A 22,812-nucleotide genomic window follows, 5' to 3' on the forward strand; every position below is an offset into this window, starting at 1 on the left:
TGCCCCGTCCCATCACACACCGGGCTCTGCATGGAGTGCACGCACACACACATGCTCGCGCACATGCATGCACACACATGGAGCGTGCACACGTGCACACACATGTACACACACTCATGCACACATGCACACACACACACACATCTGGGGGAGTGGTGCCGGTCGGCCCCCCCGTGGAGTGCCCCCGCGCAGCGCAGGGCGGCGGAGTCCCCGTCGGGGAGCAAGGAGCGAGGTGCAGACCGTTTGGTGACAATACAGTCGGAGGCTGCGCTAGGAACACACTGCGCGTCATAAAACCCGTGTTTATTTAAAAAATCTATTCAGAAAGTCTGGAAAGCGTAATAAATACGTGTGCAGGGCCGCCCACCGCAAACACAACCCGCAAGCGAACAGAAGCCTGTAAACACCACCGGCGGCGAGCGAAGTGCGGGCGGGGGCGGGGCGGCGGGCGGAGAGCAGGTCGGTGCAGCCTCCGTGGGCGGCACAGCCTTGGAGGCCCCCCGGCCCCCCAGCTGGGCGAGGCCACCCGGGAGTCCCCGGCTGTTCCTCGCCGCGTGGGGTCCCGTTCCGCTCTCGGGGGCAAACACAGTGCAGTCGGCGCCATGCGGGGGCCCAGCCGCGCCTGGGGGACACACCGCCTAGTGAGCCACACTGGCCAACACTGGCCACTGCCCTGCAGAAGGGGGTCAGCCTCCTGGACACGGGCCCGCGAGGCTGGTCAGGTCCTCGCAGTCTCACCTGGGACGGAGGTGACGCACCCTGGCCCGTCCGACTGGGCGGCGGCACACACCGAGGGGCCGGCCAGGTTTCCCCAACTGGGGGCCCACCTGAAGGGGCCGCGAGGGGGCGGCTGGAGGCCGAGGTCAGGGTGTGGTTTCCTCAGGACAGAGTCCGGGTGTCTGACCGGGGGTGCGGTCCGAGGTGTGAGCAGGGCTGTGACTTCCTGCCGTCTGTGCGAATCCTGGGGAGCCTTCCCGGGCGCCAGGTTCGGGGAGCCCCGCGCAAGCGTGTGAACTCTCAGACCCCGTCATTCCCACCGAGGGTGCGGCCCCCGCCCCGTCACCTAAGACTTGGGGAAGCTCGGTTTCCAGTGTGGTTTCCAGTGTGGCATCGTCTCTTCTCAGGGACTCCTCGCTGGGGAGGGAGGGGCCCTCGCTCCGCTCGCTGCTCAGGGCTCTCAGCTCTGGGTCCCCGGCAGCGCTCAGGCCCCCCCCAACCCCCACCCCCGCCCCCCAGACACCCAGCTGAGGGCACGGTGGGCAGCTGGGGCCCCGGCAAACAGGACGCATGACTTGGGCGGGTTTCTAGGAGGGTGAACCCGGGACCTGCAGGCGCCCTGGTTCCCCGTTTCTGGTAATAAGTAAAGCAACTCAGACCCAAGCAGACGGGCGGCGGGAGTCACGGAGCCAGGGGAGCGCTTTCCACTGAGAAAACAAGGCCAGTGGGCTCTGCGGGCTGCGCGGAGAGAAAGCGCTGTGTGGACCCCCGTTCACCTGCTGGGTCTGAGGCCACAGCCCACGCGGGAGGCGCTTTCCAGCAGCGGCCCCTGTGCGTGCACGTGCGTGTGTGTGTGTGTCTGTGCATGTGTGTCTGTGCCTGTGTGTGTGTGTGCGTGTGCATGCACGTGTGTGTGTGTGTGTGGTACTGGAGTTGAGATTGAAGGACAAAAGAAACAATAAAATATCGTCTTTTTAGGGAAAACCTGGCTGTGCCCAACAGTCGATCCTGTAGCCTGGCCTAAGCACAGAGGGACGGACAGAGGGACAGACAAGTGACAGTCCTCCTCCGCCGGGGGGGGGGGCCCCGTTGGGCACGAGCTGGAGGAGATGAGGACCCAGGCGCTGCCTCCTCCAGCCCCGGGGGGAGCCGTCAGGATTTTATTAACGAAGGGGCGCAGCCTGAGCGCCCACGTGCACCCGGGACACACGGACTCACTGGCCCAGGACAGACCCTGCGGCAGGCGCAGCTCACACAGCTCCGCTTCTGCAAAGGGCTTCCCGTGCGGACACAGCCCCGGCCGTGCCCCCGACCCCAGTGGGCGACAGAGGCCGAGGTCAGGGTCCTGAGGTCACAGTGTCTCCGGGGACAGGGGAGGGAGCAAGCCAACCAAGCCAGGCCCTCAGCCTGCGGGCCGCCCAGCCCCGGGGCCGCTGCCATCCAGAGCCGGGGCGGGCTGCACGGGCGCCTGCTGGCTCCTTCCGGGCACCAAGGGGGCACCAAGGCCGAGCGCAGGCGGTTCTGGGGGTGCCTCCCGCTCAGATCTGCTGCGAGGACACAGCCCGGACCTCGTCACACACGTGGGGCAGCGAGACGAGGCCATCAAGACGTAGGTCATAGTCAGGGGCCGGGCTCTGCTCCTGTGCCCGTGCCCTCTGTCACCTTCAGCCGCCGGCATCCGGGGCCCTCGAAGCCGGCCCCTCCAGGGAGGCGCTGCCATGCCCGCTTCCTCCTGCCTGACCATGGCCCTCATGTGGCAGATCCGCCGGGTAAGCAGGTGCCGGGGTGGGGAAGGCCTTCGCGTGCAGTGGCGACAGGAGTCCCTGCGGCCGCCGGGGAAGGGGGCGGCAGAGCGAGGTGTGGGGAGGGCGCCCTGGGACCCTCTCAGGCTGAAGGGGAATCGCGGGCCCAGCGAAGGCGCCCGTGGTCGCTCAAGCAGCGCCCATGCCCAGATCCCAGGCTGGTGCCCGCAGCCAGGCGTTGGGTCCTGCTGGCTACAGCCGCGTGGACGTGAGTCTCTTCATGCCCCTGCGCTGGGCCAGGCCGGACGACAGCACGGGCTCCAGCCGCGGGGCCTGGGGCGTCCTGTGGAGGGCAAGGTAGGTGGCGGCCATGGCACCCTGCAAGACAAGGGAGAGGCACTGACTGCGGGGCCGCCGCTCCTGCCAGAGCTGGCGGCGTGGCCTCTGGGCCTCGGTTCCCCACGTGTGCGGGGCACAGGGCCGCCGCGGGACGCCAAGAGCTGCAGGGACCTGCGGTCTCATCTCCGTGTTCAGCGGCAGCTGCGCTGGCCACTTGGGGCACATATTCCAGACGCGCACGGGGCCCCAGGCTGAGGGCAACCGCCCCCGCTTTGGCAGGTGCCTGCCTGCTCTCGGCCTGCGATGTCCCCACCACACACTGGCACCCGGTCAGGGCCTGGCCACCTCCTCTTGGCCACTTACAAGTTTTTAAAAAATTGGTTTCGGAGAGAGGAAGGGAGAGGGAGAGAGAGAGACATCAACAATGAGAGAATCACTGACGGGCTGCCTCCTGCACTCCCCGCACTGGGGATGTGCCAGGGGATCTATTAGAATATTACGGGAGTGTGTGTGTGTGTGTGTGTGTGTGTGTGTGAAGGGGGTGGGGGTGGCTGCTGCTTTGTGAACAAAGTTTTACCAAATGCAGCCGCACCCGACTGACCGCGGATCTGCTGTCTCGGGTGTTTCTGTGCGACACAGTGGAGCAGAGTTGAGACAGAGGCATCCGGCTGGAAACGCCTCAAATATTTACTGTCTGGGCTGTCGGAGAAGTGCAGACCTTTGGTCTAGAATTGAGGACTTTGGGACCAGGAGTTGGCACAGCCCCGATTCTCCCTCTCTCTCTCTCTCCCTCCCCCTCCCCCTCTCTCTCTCTCTCTCCCTCTCCCTCTCTCTCACTGAAGCTGTGAGATGGAGCAGAAGCTGTAACTACTCAGCATCCTGCACGTGTTGCATGTATGTGATGAACTCTGCGCTCTGAATCTTGAGGTGAACGGGGAGGCATCACAGCACTGTTTTGTCCCCCCCGCACCTCCCCCCCAGCCCCCGGCCTCCTGACGCCCGAGTACCTTCACCAGGTGGACGTCCTGCCGGCTGAGCTGGCTCTGGGGCAGGTGCTCTTGGTTCACCACCCACGGGTGTTTGAGGACCTGAAGCGCCGTCAGGCGCTGCTGCGGGTCCACGTGCAGCATCTGGGACACCACGTCCTGCGGGAGCCGGAGGTGGGAGAGGGAGCGAGTGGTCACAGCCGCCCGGGAGCCCTCCCCCCTCGAGGGCAGGCCTGGCCGTTGTTCTCCATCCCCAGCTGCCGCCTGCCTTGTACATGGGCTTCCCAGCCTCCATGGTCACGCAAGCCCATTTTTATTTATTTTTATTTTTTAAATATATTTTTATTGATTTCAGATAGGAAGAGAGAGATAGAAACATCAATGATGAGAGGGAATCATTGATCGGCTGCCTCCTGCACGCCCCCTACTGGGGATCGAGCCCGCAACCTGAGCCTGTGCTCTTGACCGGAATCGAACCCGGGACCCTTCAGTCCGCAGGCCGACGCTCTATCCGCTGAGCCACACCAGCCAGGGCCCGCAGGCCCATTTCTAAAAATATCAGCTTCTCTCTGTCTCTCTGTGTCACACACACATCCCAGGGCTCTGCTACACCAGGGCTGTAGAACACGTGAAAAGGGCTGTAACATGTTTTTGCCAAAATCTTTTTGAGCTGAGCGGCTTTGAAAACAATCTTGCTGGTGAAACATCCGCGTTGTGGGCGTGAAGGGGCCCCTGAATGGCTGCCCTGAGCGCCCTCCCCGAGGCAGCCCCGGGCGTGAGCTCACCTTGGCCGCCTCCGAGACCGAGTCCCAGTTGCCCCCGGACAGCGCGTACTTCCCGCTGCCGATCCGCGCGAGGATCTCCTCCGGGGTGTCGTCCGGCCCATTAGCAAAAGGCGTGAATCTGCGGAACGAGAGGGTGTATGGGGTGAGGCCGCATGATCACAAAGTTCACAACGGAATCCTGCCTTTTGGTTGTTAAAATGGCCTTTCCTTAGCCCGGCCGGCGTGGCTCAGTGGCTGAGCGTCGACCTAGGAGCCAGAGGTCATGGTTCGATTCCCGGTCAGGGCACAGGCCTGGGATTTGCCCTCGACCCCCAGTGGGGGGTGTGCAGGAGGCAGCTGATCCATGATTCTCTCTCATCATTAATGTTTCTGTCTCTCCCTCTCCCTTCCACTCTGAAATCAATAAAAATATAGATTTAAAAACAGCCGTTTCTGCCCCATTGTGCTCCAAATCCAGCATTCATGGTAAAGCACGATTCACTTCTTAGTGCTCTGTCCACATCCTCACTCGATCACGGCCGGGGTCAGCAGGGCAGGTGAGCCAAGCTCCGTGGACCCAGCACGAGCTTTCCTGGACCACTTCTGGCTTCCCTGGCGACAGGGTACAATAGTGGTCGGCCCCTAGCTCGGTCTCCATGGTGACAGCGTGATATGATGGATGAGAGCTGGAGACGTGAGGTCTGAGGGACCCCTGGTTCATCTATCACCGACTATGGGTTCTCTGACAAATTATTTTTGGGCTTCAGTTGCAACACGGGTAGAATCATGGGCTCACAGGGACCTCAGTACCACGGGCGAACACGCAGAACATGCGTGCTCAGTGTGTGCCCACCGTGAATGCGCGACGGTGCGCACTGTCCCCTGGCGGGTAGAGCAGGGCCCACGGGTACCCGCTCTCCGAGCAGGGGGCTCTGGTGGCTCTCACAGCCAGGCCGTGACCTCAGTCCAGGGACCCGGCCCCCTCCTTCCTCCGGGCTAGTCACCGATTTACGAGGAAATCCTCGTCAGGCCGGCCCCCTCGTCCTCGCGAGGCCCTGTGTCCGTTTTGCGGCCGTAAAGAGGATGGGTGGTCCCTCCACTCGAGTATTTATTCGACTTGAAACGCTGGGCACCAGGGGGTTAGGATTCTAGACTTCATGCTGGAGGAGCCTCAGACACCACACAGCGTTTGCCTCTCAATCACAGGGAGGGAGCGTTTCCCGGGGGTCAGGAGTCAGCCGGCAGCTGAGCTCGCGAGGGAGACACGTCCCCCACCACCGGGTGCCTGGTCCCGGAAACGGGTCCCCGCACGTCTGACGGCCACAGCGGCCACAGCGGCACGAGCGGCTGCCTTCTGCTGGGTGCTGTCTGACCAGGCCGTCATGGCGCTTCCTGGCTCAAGAGGACGATTTTAATTTTACTTATTTTTATTTTTGTTAATCCTCACCCGAGGACATTTTCCCACAGATTTTTAGAGAGTGGAAGGGAGGGGGAGAGAGAGAGAGACATGGATTGGCTGCCTCTGCAAGTGCCAGACCAACCGGGGCCAGCGAGGGAGCCTGCAACCAGGTGCATGCCCTTGACCGGGATCGAACCTGCGACCCTTTGTCCGCCGTCAGGACATGGTTTTAAGGAGCGGATGCGTGGACACTTTCGGGGAGTGGCCCTGTGGCGGGAGGACGTGGGCGGAGGCCCGAGGCCTGTGTGTGGGTGGGTGAGCGGGGCCTGCAGCCCGGGCCCCTAATCTGGAGGGGGCCCCTGGAGGAGGCGTGGCCCCGGGCCCTGCCTGCTTCTCGCTTCTCCTGGAAGGGGCTGAGGGAGCCCGAGGTTCGCCCACACCCGGGCCCGGGGACAGGGCCAGCTACAGGCCCGCGCCTCCGCGTGGACGGAACGCCGGGCGCTGGCACCGGCGGGCCTGCTCACCCCGCCAGCATGGTGTACAGCAGGATGCCCAGGCTCCAGATGTCGCACGCCGCGTCATAGCCTTGCCGCTTCAGGACCTGGGGGGCAGACGCCACAGGTGAGCACCGGGCGGGGACAAGGCAGGCCTCGGCGCGCTGCTCCCGTGGGCCCAGATCCCGCAGCGTGGGGACGGGTGTCGTTCATCCAGGCAAAGCCACTCCAACGCGCCCCACGGCCCCCCAGAGGCCAGCCCCGGCAGGAGCCACAGCCTGCGGGACACAGGCTCGCAGACCGAGGAGGGAGCATCGCATTGCTAAGGCAGAAGAACTGCTACATGAAGGTCAGATAGAACGGAACACCGACACCCCAACCGCCCGAGGAGAGCGCGGAGTGCGCTCTCGCTGCGTCAGCCACCACCTCCACCTCCAGAACTTCTGCGTCTCCCCAACCTCAGCCCCTCTCACCCTCCGCCCCCGGGCCCTGCCCGCCTGCCGTCTGCGCCTCTACCTGACCCTCTAGGTACCAGACAGGGTCACCCTCTGTGCCTGGCCCATCTCCTCCCATACTGTCCTCCAGGCACGCCCGTGTCGCCTGGGGCAGGACGTCCCTCCCTGAGGCTGGGCCACGTCCCGTCCCGCTGTGGACGGACCATACTCGGTGCTCCCTTCAGCCCTCGTGACCCCCAGGCAGCTCCCACCCTGGCCACTGTGTCAAGCTGCTGCGAGCAGGCGGGCAGAGTCAATAAACGGATAAAATAAGCCGTGCCTGAGGTCAGTGGCCCTGCCTTTGGTTTGTGTGTGAGGCCGCCACACCCCACTGGCTCGGGAGCTCACCTCGGGGGCCACGAAGTTGGCCGTGTAGCAGGGCGTCATCAGCAGCCCGTTCTCGGCGCGCAGCTGCTTGGCGAACCCGAAGTCACAGATCCGGATGGACTCGGGGTTCCCGGACTCGTCCACGTACAGGATGTTGCTTGGCTTCAGGTCCCGGTGCACGACCTGCAGAGGCAGAGGGACCGCCTAACGGGGGCCTGGACAGTGGGGGGCATGGGGGCGGGAGAGCAGGGGCGCTCAGGAACCGGGGTTCACTCGGGAGCCCTTTACTCTGAGCAGCCCTGCAGCAGGGCAACGCAGCCCCCCTTTCACACTGACTCACACCCGAGGAGCCCGCGCAAGCCCCTCTCCAGGGAGTGAGATCTGAATGAATAACGAAGGGCAGCTATGCTGGACACCGGGGGCTCAGGGGCCGGGAGACAGGAGGTGTGGCGACTGCCCTGGCCGGTGGCGGATTTGGTCACGTCAGGGCGCGTACAGGGGGCAATGGATCGATGTTTTTCTATCACGGTGATGCTCTCTCTCTTTCCTCTCCCTTCCTCTCTCTCAAAAAATCAATAATAAAGACATATCCTTGAGTGAGGATTTTTAAAAAAGGAAATGCGGTGAGTTCAGGTAACCTGAATATAAAGGTTTCTAAAGATGAATATTTGTGCCCGGCCAGAGTGGCTCAGTGGTTGAGTGTTGACCTATGAGCCAGGAGGTCACAGTTCAATTCCCAGTCAGGGCACATGCCCAGGTTGTGGGCTTGATCCCCAGTGGGGGGCGTGCAGGAGGCAGCAGACCAGTGATCCTCATCATTGATGTTTCTCTCTCTCTCCCTCCGTGAAATCAATGAAGATATTTATATAAAAAGAGGACTATTTGCTTCATGCCCAGCGCACCCCGCAGGGTTAGGTGTCCCTGCACCAGGGATTTCAGACACCGGAGGCCACATGCACAGCTCTGCCCCCCCCCCACCCCCGCGCCCACGCCCCCTCACCCCCTGCGAGTGCAGGTAGTCCATGGTCCGGGCGATGGTGCACAGCACGGCGCTGGCCTCGCGCTCCGAGAAGCAGCGCTGCCGCAGGATGCGGTCCAGCAGCTCCCCACCGCGCATCAGCTCCGTCACCAGGTACACGAACTGCCCCTCGTCGTAGACCTGGGCCGGAGGGCGCAGGGGTCAGTGCTGCGTGCCCCACGGCCACCCCCCCAGGCGCACTTGTGCCCGGAGAGAGGGACAGCTTGGGCGGTGGGTGGGGGGGAGAGGAGGGGCTCCCGGAAGTGAAAGCAAGGCTGGTGTAGGACGAGGGCAGGGCCAGTCCCCTCACTCGGGCGCGGCTCTGAGGACAGAACCAGCGTGAATGACCTGGGCCGGGCAGGAATGACAGCAGGGCAGGAGCTCACGCCTGCACGCCAAGGCTCCTGCTGGGATGAGTCCCGACCTCCTGTCCCCCCCACCGCCCCCCACAGACATGTAGACACTGAACACGTGGAGGTTGCACATAGCGCGCAGCAGGCCCAGGGCGGCAGGTGCAGACGCTCCGTGCACTGGCACCTGGGGGTGTGGACGGCCGGTTCTGACCTACGGGTCCGGGCAGAGCCCCGCCCTGCGTCTCTGACAAGCCCACGGGCCTCTATGCCAGGACAGGACTCAGAACAGCCGGACCCCGCGGTGCAGACAGGCAGGGGCGGCGAGCTGACTTCGCCCCCTGGGGCAGCTTCCCCCGAGGAAGGTGAGAGACAGGGAGCTCCCCTCGCCCCGGCCTTCTCACTCTGGGTGTCTACGCGGCCCGCGCACCCGGCACCCGGCACCCGGCACCCTGCACGGCCGAGCACCGAGCACCAAGGAGAAACGGGCGGGAACGGGCACCCAGCGCACTCACGTCCTTGAGGGTGATGATGTTGGGGTGCTGGCCATACCGCAGCAGGATCTCGATCTCCTCCGAGGGGTCCCTCCTGCTCTTGTCGATGATCTGGAACAGGCCGTGGTGCCGTGAGGCTCTCGGACAGACGGCGCCAGAGGCCGGAACCTTCCCACCCCCCGCGCCCCGGGACCAGGCCGACCACCTGGGAATTCTCGGCACCCTCTCCCCGCCCTCTGAGGACATGGGGTGTGGGCACCGGCTCTCAGGGAAGTTCTGGGCCCAGGAGGGCAAGGAGCTTCCTGTGTCCTTGGACCAGCTCATGGCCAGGCATCCAGACACGTCCAGTGACCATGGCCCCAGGTGGACCTGTCCCCTCTCCTGAGTCCAGGTCGGCTGGGTGGGAGGGGTGGGGCCGAGCAGCCTGTCCATAATGTACAGTGTCCTCTCCCAGACACTAGGTTACCACGCGGCAGGAAACTTTCCTGTAACCCACACTGACCCACCAGGAAATGGACATTTTGTATTTCCTGATCCAACACTTAATGTCGCAACAAGGCCAGAGCGAGAGCTCCCATGTGGGGCGACAGGTTGGGCAGCGGACACTGTCACTGTTCCCGAGGGCTGAGCGTGCCACCGCCACCGCGTGAGGCTTGGCCGGGCTGCCATTGAGCCTGCGGCCATTTCTTTGGCTTGATTCTTGGGGGCTGTATCCACGTCCCCTCCCTCCCCCTCTGCCCCTCCCTTTGCCAATCGCTACGCCTGCCCCCAACGCTGCATCCCCAAACGCGGGTGCCCAAGCTACTGCTCCAGTGCGGGTCACCCACAAAGGGCGCGGGGGGCCAGTGCCTCGATGGTGACTAGAGCTGAAAACATGCTGATGTGCAAAATAAAGTGCAAGTGGGGTCCGAGCGTCAGAGTAAGGGGAACCCCGTCCTGTGGGAGCCTAGGAGGTGGCAGGCGGGGCAGGGTGGTGGGTGCAGGCAGCTGCCCGGCCCGGCGCCCGCACTCAGCACGGCCGGCAGGGCCTCACCTTCACGGCGTACTCGGCGTCCGTGGCTCTGTGCACGCACCGCTTGCACACGGAGTAGGAGCCCACCCCGATGTCCTCCTTGACCTCGTAGCCGTCGGAGAAGTGGACGTTGTCCCCGTGCAGCTGCTGCAGGACGGAGGTGGGGCCCTCAGCTCTCGCGGGATGGGGGAGCGCAGGAAGGAGGGGAGGGGCACACAGGGCAGGTGCACCGGGGTCCAGGCTGTGCGCCCCGACCCTGAGGCTGGGGGGCGGAGGCGGGGCCCTCAGAGCTCTCGCAGGGGGGAGGCACACAGCGCAGGCGCAAAGGGGGTCCAGGTTGTGCGCCTCAACCCGGAGGCCGGAGGGGCAAGTCCACTGGCCAAGGCCACGGAGCTAGGACGACGGTTCCCCATCGGACCCCAGCCTCCCCAGCCTCCCCCGCTTATCGGTGACGACCCTTTCAGACACCGCGGGGCTGGCGGCTGGCAGCCAGTTTCCCCAGCAGCGGAGGGAGACTCTGGGAGCAGGAGGGGTCGGCGCCCGGGAGGCCCAGCGTGGGGCTCAGACGCTACGTCCCGCACGCGTGTCTGCGTGTCGACATCTAAGTGGAAATCTGAGCCCATGAGGCCCCGTCACCACCGCGTACAAGACCGAGGCCGGGCGCCCCCTCCCAGCCAGCGTCCCCTCGGACACCCTGCTCTTCCCTAGAGGGCGGCGGGGAGAGACACGTGGAGCCCAGCGCCCCACGCGCCCCGACTGCGTTAGATGCAACGTCATCACGGTTTCTGCGCGGAGTCCCCCCGGTCCGGTTGGGTTTATAGGGAGGAAACTACAAAGTCACCTTCCTGGCCTCCCACAGGCACATCTCAGGACGGGGACGGGCTCCCGCACCCGGAGCCGCCTCCCGGTCCCGGCTCCGCTCCCCGCAGCGCGGATGCCCGCCGGTGACACCGGGCCTGGTGGCTCGGCCCGCACACCTGACCCCGCACACCTGACCCCGCACACCTGACCGCCATCAGGACTCTCCCTCCCTCAGGAAGAGCGAGCGGGGACACGGCCGGGGTCAGACACCACGGCCGCTCTCAGGGACGCCCGAGGCCCGGGGAGTCCGGGGGAGCACCCGCCTCGGCTGAGACGGCACTGGTGGCCGCGCCCCGCCCGCCCGCGCGGTTACCTGCACGATGGGGTGAACGGCCGCTCGGTGCGGGTCCTGCTGCGGGGGCTCCTGGACCAGGTTGGAGGCCACGAAACTGAAGCCTCTGAACAGTTGGTGCGAGTTGGCGCTCGGGGGCACGCCCGGCGAGTCTGCGGGGAGCAGGGGAGCGGTCAGCTCCGGGGGGGCGCGGGGGCGGTGCGGGGCGCGGGGGCGGCATGGGGCGCGGGGGCAGCCTGGCATGTGCATGTGGTGGGTTTTCGGTGTCGTGGTGCCTGAGGAGCCTCACTAAACCCTGCAGCAGAGCTAACACAACAGAACGGACGACTGTTTCCCGTGAAAGGGCCTTGAGCCCGGATTCCCGGGTCAGGTAGGCGGACCGCCATCGGCAAGGACCCAGGGTTACACCCGCTCGCTGCGGCACGCACCCGTGGGCGTCCGGGCTGTGAACTCGGGGTCGAAGTGGAAGGTGTCCTCGGGCCGGCCCACCGCGGGCTTGAAGGGCGGCTTGATGTCTTTCCGGTACAGCTTCTGCGGGAAAGCGAGAAGGTGGCAGCGGGGCCTCGGGGCAGGGGAGCGGGAGGAGAGCAGCGGGCCGGGGGGGGCGGGGGGGGGGCAGGGGAGCGGGAGGAGAGCAGCGGGGCCGGGGGGGGGGCAGGGGAGCGGGAGGAGAGCAGCGGGGCCAGGGGGGCAGGGGAGCGGGAGGAGAGCAGCGGGCCGGGGGGGGGGGGGCGGCAGGGGAGCGGGAGGAGAGCAGCGGGGCCAGGGGGGCAGGGGAGCGGGAGGAGAGCAGCGGGCCGGGGGGGGGGGGCGGCAGGGGAGGGGGAGGAGAGCAGCGGGGCCGGGGGGGCGGGCAGGGGAGCGGGAGGAGAGCAGCGGGGCCGGGGGGGCGGGCAGGGGAGCGGGAGGAGAGCAGCGGGGCCGGGGGGGCGGGCAGGGGAGCGGGAGGAGAGCAGCGGGGCCAGGGGGGGTGGGCAGGGGAGCGGGAGGAGAGCAGCGGGGCCAGGGGGGAAGGGGAGCGGGAGGAGAGCAGCGGGGCGCGGGCACGTAGGGGACCCTCCCACACTCGGAGCCGCTGAGGGCTGGCCGTTCTGTTTACTCTGTGGAAAGGCTGAGGGCACGTGTGACGTGGGGTCTCTTCCCTGAGCCAGTGCCCGTGAGACTCCAGCCCGCCCAGGAGGCTCGGGCCGCCCGGTGACAGTGGACGTGCCTCGGTGTGCCCGCCCCGTCGCTGTGAGGGGACCACGGCCACTTACGTTCCAGTCTATGATGACGAAGAACGGGTGACGCTTGATCTCCTCCACGCCGTCGCTGCCCGCACCTGCCGCAGGACAGCCGTGAGCGGGCGGACCCGCGGGTGTCAGCGGGGAGCCCCCCACCCCCCGTGGAGGGCGGCCCCAGAGGCCCCTGGGAGTCCCGCGGAGACGGGCCATGGGGGTGAGCGCGGGGTGGCGACCTCGGGGAAGCCGGGTCTGGCGCCTGCTGAGGCTTCGCAGTTAAGGGGCTGCCCTTTGTCTCAGCCCCAGAGCGGCAACCCGGCGGGACGGTGCCCGCACCTGGTGTGAAAGCAGCTCCCACCACCTGGGCAGCGGCCGTGAGCTTGGACCTCGCGGGCCCTCGTGTCCTTGGAGCTCAGGCGACAGCACCCCCACCCTCACCCGCTCCGGGACCCCGGGAACCTGGAGCAGGAGCAGAGCGGGGGCAGGTGTCCGTCCCCGGGGTCCGCGGGCACGGGCGGCGCTTACCCAGCCGGTTGCACGGGTTCCGCTTGAAGAGCGCTCGCAGCAGGCTCTGCGCCTCGACGCTGAGGAACTGGGGCATGCCCAGCTTGGCCCTGCGGGGGGGCGGGGTCAGGCGGCCGGGGCAACCACCCCGCTGCCCGGCACAGAGACCAGGGGCGACCACCCCGCTGCCCGGCACAGAGACCAGGGGCGACCACCCCGCTGCCCGGCCATGGCCACCAGGGGCGACCACCCCACTGCCCGGCCATGGCCACCAGGGGCGTCCACCCCACTGCCCGGCCATGGCCACCAGGGGCGTCCACCCCGCTGCCCGGCCATGGCCACCAGGGGCGTCCACCCCGCTGCCCGGCACAGAGACCAGGGGCGACCACCCCGCTGCCCGGCCATGGCCACCAGGGGCGACCACCCCGCTGCCCGGCACAGAGACCAGGTGCGTCCGTGCTCCCGACCGGCCCGGCAGCACTAACAGACCAGTCACCTCATGTGACCGGCTGCCGCGCCCTGACCTGGGCCTCAGGCCCTTCCGCGCTGTGAGTTTCGAGTCCTGTTCACCTGGGCTGCAGGTGATGCGAGCACATTAGAAATTAGAACTGGGAAGCGTCACGGCCGCTATGGAATCGCTTCCTTGAACAACAGTAAAGCCGCCAAGAACCCAGCACCGTGAGCGTCAGTGACTGTCCATGGGAGTAACTGATTCCCAAGCGGCACAGGGGGCTTTCAGCACCGACGTTCTCCTTTGGGATCTCGTCCTGGGGTCAGGGGGAGGAGGGCCTCGCACGCCCAGGTGGGGGCCTCAGGCCCCTGGGGAAGGCGGGACCCCAGCTGGGAGCTGCCCCCCAGAATGCCGGACCCCCCCCCCCAACGGGTCACATGCCCATCTCCCCACTCGGCTTTGCAGAGGAACAAGTGTAGCTTTAGAGCAAGTGCAGATCCATTCCCCCTTCAACCTTAAAGGAACTGAGGCGATCACCCCAAAACCAGGGTGTCGTCCACGCCGGGAGCCTGGGAACTCCTCTCCCGGGGTCTCCTCCACGGCCCCCCTCTCCATCGGGCACGTCACCCACAAACACCGCAGCCACAGGGGCTCCGGCTTCTGTAATGGCCACGTGCCCACTCGCGGGGCTGAGCGAGGCGCTGTGAGGACAGCAGCCTTGGGGGGGCCGCCTTCACTCACAGCGAGCCCCTCCTTGACACTTACGGGTTCCCCACTCCCAGCCCGCCCTCGGTCCCCCCCTTCAGGAGCTCGGCCCACATCCTGGCCACACAGCCCCGGGGCAGGTCGACGATGCCACGCAGGGTGGTGGCCCTGGGTTAGAGTCTGTGGGGATTCTAGGGGCAAACCCCTCTGTGTGGTGAACGAGCCCCCGGGACGAGGAGGGAGGAGCACGTGCACCTGCCCACAGGTGAGAGGAAGGGGACCCCTCCGTGATCTCTGAGCCCAAGCCTCACCCTCTGACCCGTCAATCATCACATCCCAGGCCCGGCCACTGGACACCCTGCAGCACCCTTCCTGGCGGAGAGCCTGTGGGTGGACAATTGCCGGGAGCCGGTCCATCCTTGCTGTTTCAAGGGACCTGGCATATATGGCATACTGTTCTTAATATGTTTGCTCACCTTCTTGGCACTATGTGTTTTAACCAAGGTCACCTCTCTGAGAAAGGTTGTTTCCCCAGGTAGGGATTTTCCCCTGAAGTCAGGGAGGGAATAAAACCCCTTAACTAAGTGCCAGGCGGGTAATTAATCACTTTAACTACGAACAATCATGCTTAAGCCACATAATCTTTACTCCCTGGAATGGAGATAAGAAACGCCCTAACCTTTGGAATAGAGATTGATAGGATTGGAATCAACTGGTATAAATACAGATGTAACAAGACAACAGAAACACAGAACCTACACAGAACCTAGACACAGAACCTAGAGAAGAACCTAGAGACAGAACATGGCAAAAGATCCTGGACAGAAACTGGCAACAGAACCTATCGAGAGAACCTGACTGAAGAACCTAGAGACAAAACCTGGCTACAGAACCTGGATAGAACATGGCAAGAGAACCTGACTAGAACCTGGTGACTGAACCTGGCAACAGAACCTGGACAGAACCTGGCTGGAGAACCTGGCTAGAGATCCTGGCTAGGCTGCTGATCAACTGAACGCTGTCTCCGTGTCATTCCTTCTTCGCCGACTCCGTCCACACCTTTGGAGACCCCTGGACCTGCTGGGGTTGGACCCCAGCAGACGATCCCTCGGGGCCCCTCAGGGCAGCTGCCCCCTTATCCCCGTGGCATCGCCGCCAACGCCTGCTATGGCCCCTGGTGCTGAGGCCCGAGGCCCCTGGTGTGAGGAGGAGCTGACGGGGTGCAGCCACGGGGCGGCTCCTACTCACTTGAGGATGAGGCCCATGGTCTCCTTCCTGTCCTTGCCCTGGAACGGCAGGGACCCCGTGAGCATCTCGAACTGCAGAGACAGAGCAGGGAGGCGCTCAGACGCACAGAGAAAGTTCTGGAAGGGCCGTGCTGTCCCGGGGAGGGGATAGGCCCTCACCACGAGCCCCGCCCTCACTATGAGCCCCGCCCTCACCATGATCACCCGCCCTCACCATGAGCCCCGCCCTCACCATGATCACCCGCCCTCACCATGAGCCCCGCCCTCACCATGATCACCCCGCCCTCACCATGAGCACCCGCCCTCACCATGAGCACCCCACCCTCACCATGAGCACCCGCCCTCACCATGATCACCCCGCCCTCACCATGAGCCCCGCCCTCACCATGATCACCCCGCCCTCACCATGATCACCCCGCCCTCACCATGATCACCCCGCCCTCACCATGAGCCCCGCCCTCACCATGATCACCCGCCCTCACCATGAGCCCCGCCCTCACCATGATCACCCCGCCCTCACCATGGTCACCCCGCCCTCACCATGAGCCCCGCCCTCACCATGATCACCCGCCCTCACCATGGTCACCCCGCCCTCACCATGAGCACGCCGAAGGACCACCAGTCGGCGCTCTGCGTGTGGCCCCGCCGGTTGACCACCTCGGGCGCCATGTACTCGATGGTCCCGCAGAACGAGTAGGCGCGTGTGTCGTGGTCGATGGCCTCCTTGCTCAGCCCGAAGTCTAGGGAAACAGCGCGCGGCCCTTCTCGGTCTCTGAGGCCCAGCCGAGGCTTCCGTGGCATTTCTGTGAATTCTGCCCACTGGGCATCACGGCCCCACCCACTCTGTCTGCCCAACTCAACCCCCCGGACGCCAGCGCCGCACCCATAGGCGCTCCCCAGGCAACATCTTCAGAAGCCCACAGATTCAGGAGCCCTGGAAGGTGTCAAGAACTTGTACTTCTGCCGGACGGCGTGGCTCAGTGGCTGACCATCAACCTGTGAACCAGGAGGTCACGGTTTGATTCCTGGTCAGGGCACAGGCCCAGGTTGCGGGCTCGATCGATCCCCAGTGTGGTATGTGCAAGAGGCAGCTGATCAGTGATTCTCTCTCATCATTGATGTTTCTCTTTCTCCCTCTCCCTTCCTCTCTCTGAAATCAATAAAATACATGTATTTTTTAAAAAGAAATTGTACTTCTCAGTGCCCACCATGAAGTCCCCAGGGGACCTGATTTCTAACAGCTCCACGCAGGCCAGCAGGGGGCCTGACAGCACGGGGACCACTGACCAGACAGCAGGCGGGGTTTGCTGGGAGGGAAAGGAGGGAGGAAGGAAGAGGAGGGAGGAGAAGGGAGGTGGGAGGAGAGGGCAGGGGGAGGAGGAGGGAGGAGGGAGAGAGAGAAACACCCTCTCTTCTCCACCTCCCTCGCCCTCCTCCCGCGGCGGGAGGTTCTCAGGGCCGGCGCTCACTCACCTGTGACCTTGATGTGACCCTCTTCGTCCAGGAGGATGCTGAGGGGAGAGCAGAGGCTCCGTCAGCTCCCGGCAGGTAGGCACGGGGCGAGGGGGGTGGCACCCAGGGACCCCCAGGCCACCCGTGCGCAGTCTCCGTGCAGGAGCCGCCCGCTGCCCGTGCAGAACTAAGAGGACCCCTTCCTGTGTTTCCACCTTTGCTTTTCGGTGACACCTAATCTTGGCCCAGAAATGAGCAGCTTTCGACATGAGCCCTCACTAATCCTCACTGACATCTTTCCTCCTGCAGCCCCGCCATGATGTATGACTTTCTAACTATAAAGATCCCTTCGGCCTGTAAAGAGCGAGAGCAGGGCTCGGGGCTCCGGCCGGGACCCCCCGGCTGCACTCGCTAGAGGAGGGGTGCCGAGGTCACGGGACGCTGCTCCCCCGTGGGACACGCAGGGAGGGCCTGGCGATGGTGTGACCGGCTATTCACACCTGCAGCAGCGACGCGTGTTGTGCTGGCGGTGACGTCAGAGGCCATGAGGGGGTGTGGGACCAGCAGGTGAGGGTGTGCCACCCGCCTGCCCACCTGACCTGCGGCCATGGCCCTGGGCTCCGCCGGCCTCCCCGGGACCAGGTCCGAGCACTGGGAACCCGTGCAGCTCAGAGTGAGCCCCACTGTGTCCGGGCACCGCCCAGGGCAGCAGGTGGACTTGCTCATCCCACCTGGATCCCCGCCCGGGAGGTGCTGGCATGAGGAAGCCCCGCCCACGCCTGGGGAGACCTCACGTGGAAACTGAACCCCGAGCAGGGGCTGCAGGGGGCAGGGAGGGGGGCTGGCAAGCAGGGGCGAGGCCGGCGCCCACGTGGCCCACTCACTTCTCGGGCTTCAGGTCCCTGTAGATGATGCCCAGGCCGTGCAGGTGGTCCAGCGCCAGGGCCAGCTCCGCCAGGTAGAACTTGACGTCCTCCTCCGTGAACATCACCTGCGAGCAGAGAGCAGGGCGAGCCGAGCTGGCGGCTGGTCCCTTTATCAACGCTCTGCCAAGGGGACCACGGCTCAGCCCGGCGAAGTCCACACCGGTCGGTCCTGCTCTGCACGCGGCCCGCCCCACCCCCCACTCTGCCCCCCCCAGGCGATGCCTCTGGCGCCCACAGTGGAAACGGGCCTATTTATAGTTTCAGGTCATGGAAGGCGAAGAGTGAGCCCGACAAAGCTGAAGCCACCGGCGCCTGGACCTCCTCCCCGGGGCCTCGCCCGAAGGTCGCCAGCTCCCGGTCTCCCGGGCTTTACATGTCAAAGCAGCTTCTGATGTGAACGCGTGAGGTTTAACACAGCCAAGCGCGAGGCGGGCGAGCAGCTCTGACATCACGCCTGGCACGCGCTTCTCCCCCTCTCCTTGGCCACCTTCACGGATTCACGCAAACTGGCGGCTGCTGCCTGACAGAGGGCGATGGGTTCCACCCGGGACAACACTCCGTGGTGCGGGGTCAGCTGAGCGCCCCGAGCCGGGGACAGGGGGCACCTGGGTGTCGGGGCACCCGATTCAGGCCGGGAAATCACACACGCCAAGGTCATCGGGCCGCCAGGACACTCCCCTGTCCCCCAGGGTGTCAGAGCAGCAGGCACTTGTCGTGGATGCTGGGCAGGGAGCCAGAGCGGGCGGGGAACACTGTCCACATTCACCCCGAGATCAAAGTCCCGACCGGAGCCCAGAGCGCCCTCTGAGGGCGACACGAAATCAGCTCCAGCGTGCTCAGCCTGAGCAAGGGCGCAGTGTGCGGCGGCGGGGACCGGAGGTGACCGCCAGGCGCACACAGACCAGCACCTCACTTCACACAGGGCCTCGCAGTGGGGCAGGGACCGTGCCCACAGCCTGGCGGGGCCCCTGGTGCTGCCGCCTGCCCTCCAGCCTCTGGGATCTCCCACTCTACCTTCCGTGTTCCACCAGCGCCCAGTTCTTTCCTAGACGGTCACCCCATTCACGGGCTTCCTCACAGCAGCTCCCCTGACCTGACTTTACCCCTGTGCACAGAGCAGGTGCTCAGAGGGCACAGACTCTCCGCTAGGCCAGTTCTCCCAGTGCCAATGACAAAACACAGAGCGTCTCCACAGAAACGAAACACCCTGCACCAGGCTCTGCAGTGACCACCACAGAAGGGACCAGACACCTCCTCCAGGAGGGACCGCACACCTGCCCCAGGAGGGACCGCACACCTGCCCCAGGAGGGACCGCACACCTGCCCCAGGAGGGACCACACACCTGCCCCAGGAGGGACCGCACACCTGCCCCAGGAGGGACCGCACACCTGCCCCAGGAGGGACCACACACCTGCCCCAGGAGGGACCACACACCTGCCCCAGGAGGGACCAGACACCTCCTCCAGGAGGGACCACACACCTGCCCCAGGAGGGACCACACACCTGCCCCGGGAGGGACCACACACCTGCCCCGGGAGGGACCACACGCCTGCCCCGGGAGGGACCACGTGCCTGCCCCGGGAGGGACCACGCGCCTGCCCCGGGAGGGACCACACACCTGCCCCGGGAGGGACCACACACCTGCCCCGGGAGGGACCACACACCTGCCCCGGGAGGGACCACACACCTGCCCCAGGAGGGACCACACACCTGCCCCAGGAGGGACCAGGCACCAGGCTGGAAGGGCGGCTGCTCTAGGAGGGCTTTTGCCAGAACTGGGTCTGATTCTGTAGCCTCAGGCTCTGAACTATACTGCAAGCAGCCCCATAGGTCACTGTGCCGTTGCCCGAGGGACCACCAGGAAATGAAGGGAGAGAGCACACACCCCTCCCCCAGCTCTCCCTCCCTCTGTCCCTTGAGTCCCAGACAGAAAGGGACAGCCTACGACCGGGGCGGGCGTTACCTCCTTGGAGAGCCGGGTGAAGAGGTCCCCTCCGCGCAGGAAGTCCAGGATCAGGTAGAGCTTCCCCTCCGTCTGGAAGGCTGAGAAGGGGAGAGCGAGCGGTCAGCAGTCGGGCCCCCGTGGTCCCTGGGGTGGCCGTGCCCTCGGGTCAGTCTCTGCGGCTCCAAGGACCCTGTGTCCTGACCCTGTGACCTGGGTCACTTCACAAACGGAGGGAGCAGTGGGAGCCAGCGGCCGGAGGACGTGGGGAGGGGCCGATATTAGCGAGCTCTCCTGCTTCCGGCACTTCTTAGGGTCTGGATACTTCTCTCTCCCTTCCCTCCTCCCTTCCTGCTTCAGCCACAAAGGGGCCGGAGACACAGGGAGAAAGGCACTCAAGTCCCAGAGCGGTTGCTGTTGCCACAGTCAGGCTGGGCCTGGGGGACAACGGGTCTCACTCTGCTGTGGGTGGGGGGCGGGGAGAGAGGTGGGGACGATGGCTCTGACCAGTTGGGTGGAGCCCCCTTTCCTTCCCACGGAAGTGCATTCTCCCCGGCTTGGGGCTCGAGGGCACCCACCCTCCGATCCCCTCTTTTACGGCAGCGCAGTGTCCAGCTGGGTGGCTATGCGACATCATGGCAGTGGTGCAGGCGCTCCGGGTTTGATCACAGTGCCACGATTATGGGCGCACTGCTGTGCCCCAGTCACGGCCACAGACATAGCTCCGCCCACCACTTAGCCGGGTGCCCAGCCAAACGGGCTGACCGTGCACACAAGGGCCAAGAGAGACCGGCCGGCCGGTGGGGCTCAGTGGCTGAGCGCTGACATGACCCAGGAGGTCACGGTTCGATTCCCAGGCAGAAGAGATAAAAAGGCAGAAAACTGACAGGAGGCGTGTGGCCCAGCAGGTGAGTGGCATTGGGCAAATTATTTGATCTGAGCCTCAGCGTTGTCTTCTGAAAAATGGAAATAATAACCTGCTTTGCAGGTTAGTTTGAAATGCTTGAAGCAGGGGCCACGTAAAATGCAGGAAGTGTTACCGTCTCTGCTTTACATAAACTACTGCGTCACAAAGCACTTTATTTTAAAACAACACAAAAATGTCATCGGTTCGGCCCCATTCTAGGCCAAGAGACTTTTTTTAACCACTTAATCAATGACAATAATCTATATATATAAAAGCCAGTAGCTATGATGTGCACTGACCACCAGGGGGCAGACGCTCAATGCAAGAGCAGAAACCACAGGCATGGAAACATGGAAGACTGATGAATGTCAGAGCAAAGGGGGAAGGGGGGAGGGTGGGAAGAGATTAACCAAAGGTCTTATATGCACTCTAGAGGCCCGGTGCACGGATTTGTGCACTGTGGGGTCCCTCAGCCTGGCCTGCGGGAACGGGCCGAAACCAGCAGTCCGACATCCCCCGAGGGGTCCCGGATTGCGAAAGGGCGCAGGCCAGGTGCACGAATCCGTGCACCAGGCCTCTAGTTAAAGAATAATAATGCACAGCCACCTCACAGTAGGCCTTCGAGAGGAAAATAAGGCACTTGCTCCTTTTGAGAAAACGAGGGCCGAGCGACTCGGAGGGGGGCAGGGTGACTCGGGGCCCTCTCTGACGCTGGCTCCTCCTCAGTGCCCGTCTGGGGGCGCTGCCCCCGGTCCCCAGAAGCAGGTGGCTTTATCTTATTTTTCACTGTACTTACCGTAGTGCAGCTTCACGATGAAGGGGTGGTTCACCTCTGCCAAGATGTCTCTCTCCATCTTCGACCTGACGCGGTCCCGAACTGCGGACAGAAACCAGGCTCACCACAGGCAGGCCCGGCTCAGGGTTCGGCACCAAACACTGCGTGAGTCACCCCTCAACTCCATGTCACAAGCATTCACACGTGCACCAGAGTGGAACTAGAGGGATGATGACCAGGAGATCCCACAATCGCTGGTATTTGTGCACACTCTCTCTCTCTACACACACACACACACACACACACACACACACACACACACACTTTAGCCAGAAATCTCTCACCTGCTGGCCGACACCATGACCCCCAGGCCCAGCACCTCCTGGGAATAAGGACGATCTCCTACACTACCAACCGGACGGTCACCCCTAGGGCACTACCTCTCATGCCATCATTTCACCGAACACCCACCCCAAACCCCAGTCATCTCACTGAACACCCACCCCAAACCCCATGTCATTTACAGTGGGTTTTCCTGACTTAGGAAGCTCGCAAGTTCACACATCATTCTTCCTTCGTTCTTTCTTTCGTTTGTTTGTTAATCTTCGCCCAAGGATACTTTCCCATTGGTTTTTAGAAAAAGTGGAAAGGAGAGGGAGAGACAAGAGAAACATCAATGTGAGAGAGTCACATCGATTGGTTGCCTCCCGCATGCCCCCCGACTGGGGCCGGAGATCGAGCCTGCGACCCGTCTTTTGTCACCCGAGGTGGGTCCTCTTCTGGGGAAAGTCCCTGTCCCATCGGCCTATCCAGACCCCATGCCCTGGCCGTGACATGACCGGGAGGCAGGGTGGACAGAAGGGGACATGTGCTCCTGCACCCCTCGCCGTCTCCCTGCAGAGCGCGGCCTCGGTGCCGGTAAGAGACTCTGAAACCGTCCGGGATTGATGTCCTGGTCACCGCGTTCAGTTCCGCTTGGAATGTAATAAGCCTGTTCAGTCACACGCCTGATGGTGAATGGAAACCAGGGACACGTGAGCCTGGGGCACATTCCAGCTGCCCAGGGGCTGGAGTCACTGTGGGATAGCAAGTGTCTGTGTCCACCCTACAGCCACACCACCATAAACCCAGGTCCACTAGGGAGTTCAATGCTAACAAGCATCCAGCCACACAACGGTCCCCGAGATGGTGCGGCCGGAGGCTGGGAACCTGTCCAGTAAGTCAGCAAAGACACAGCACCGGGAAGGGACAGGCCGAGTTACGGAGCAGCTGCACGTCGGCATCCAGAGGCCGACGCACAACGCACGTGTGCAATGACCGGAAACCAACCACAAAGGGCCGGGAGCCCCGATCAACACCCCGAGTCCCCTGATGGCACCTAAAACAAGAGAAG

The 22,812-nt window shown here is 64.3% G+C and overlaps 1 protein-coding gene across 1 annotated transcript in view; it reads right to left on the reverse strand.

The window, feature by feature from the left end:
* Positions 1-271: 271 nt before the first annotated feature.
* RPS6KA2 (ribosomal protein S6 kinase A2) overlaps positions 272-22,812 on the reverse strand; it is a 51,838-nt gene continuing 29,297 nt past the window's right edge. Inside the window, exons 4-21 of the mRNA XM_081095114.1 lie at positions 21,441-21,521; positions 19,759-19,838; positions 17,753-17,859; positions 16,890-16,927; positions 16,014-16,156; positions 15,418-15,488; positions 13,035-13,123; positions 12,546-12,610; positions 11,718-11,820; positions 11,311-11,441; positions 10,158-10,283; positions 9,146-9,235; positions 8,263-8,421; positions 7,284-7,445; positions 6,472-6,548; positions 4,570-4,687; positions 3,806-3,943; positions 272-2,837 (exon numbers count right to left, since the gene is read on the reverse strand). Coding sequence (XP_080951240.1) covers positions 2,712-2,837; positions 3,806-3,943; positions 4,570-4,687; positions 6,472-6,548; positions 7,284-7,445; positions 8,263-8,421; positions 9,146-9,235; positions 10,158-10,283; positions 11,311-11,441; positions 11,718-11,820; positions 12,546-12,610; positions 13,035-13,123; positions 15,418-15,488; positions 16,014-16,156; positions 16,890-16,927; positions 17,753-17,859; positions 19,759-19,838; positions 21,441-21,521 — 1,904 coding nt within the window. The 3' untranslated portion in view covers positions 272-2,711. The remainder of the gene's footprint in view (positions 2,838-3,805; positions 3,944-4,569; positions 4,688-6,471; positions 6,549-7,283; positions 7,446-8,262; positions 8,422-9,145; positions 9,236-10,157; positions 10,284-11,310; positions 11,442-11,717; positions 11,821-12,545; positions 12,611-13,034; positions 13,124-15,417; positions 15,489-16,013; positions 16,157-16,889; positions 16,928-17,752; positions 17,860-19,758; positions 19,839-21,440; positions 21,522-22,812) is intronic.

The sequence above is a fragment of the Myotis nattereri genome (genome assembly GCF_964212035.1).
Source record: "Myotis nattereri genome assembly, chromosome: 6".
NCBI classification, from domain to species: domain Eukaryota; kingdom Metazoa; phylum Chordata; class Mammalia; order Chiroptera; family Vespertilionidae; genus Myotis; species Myotis nattereri.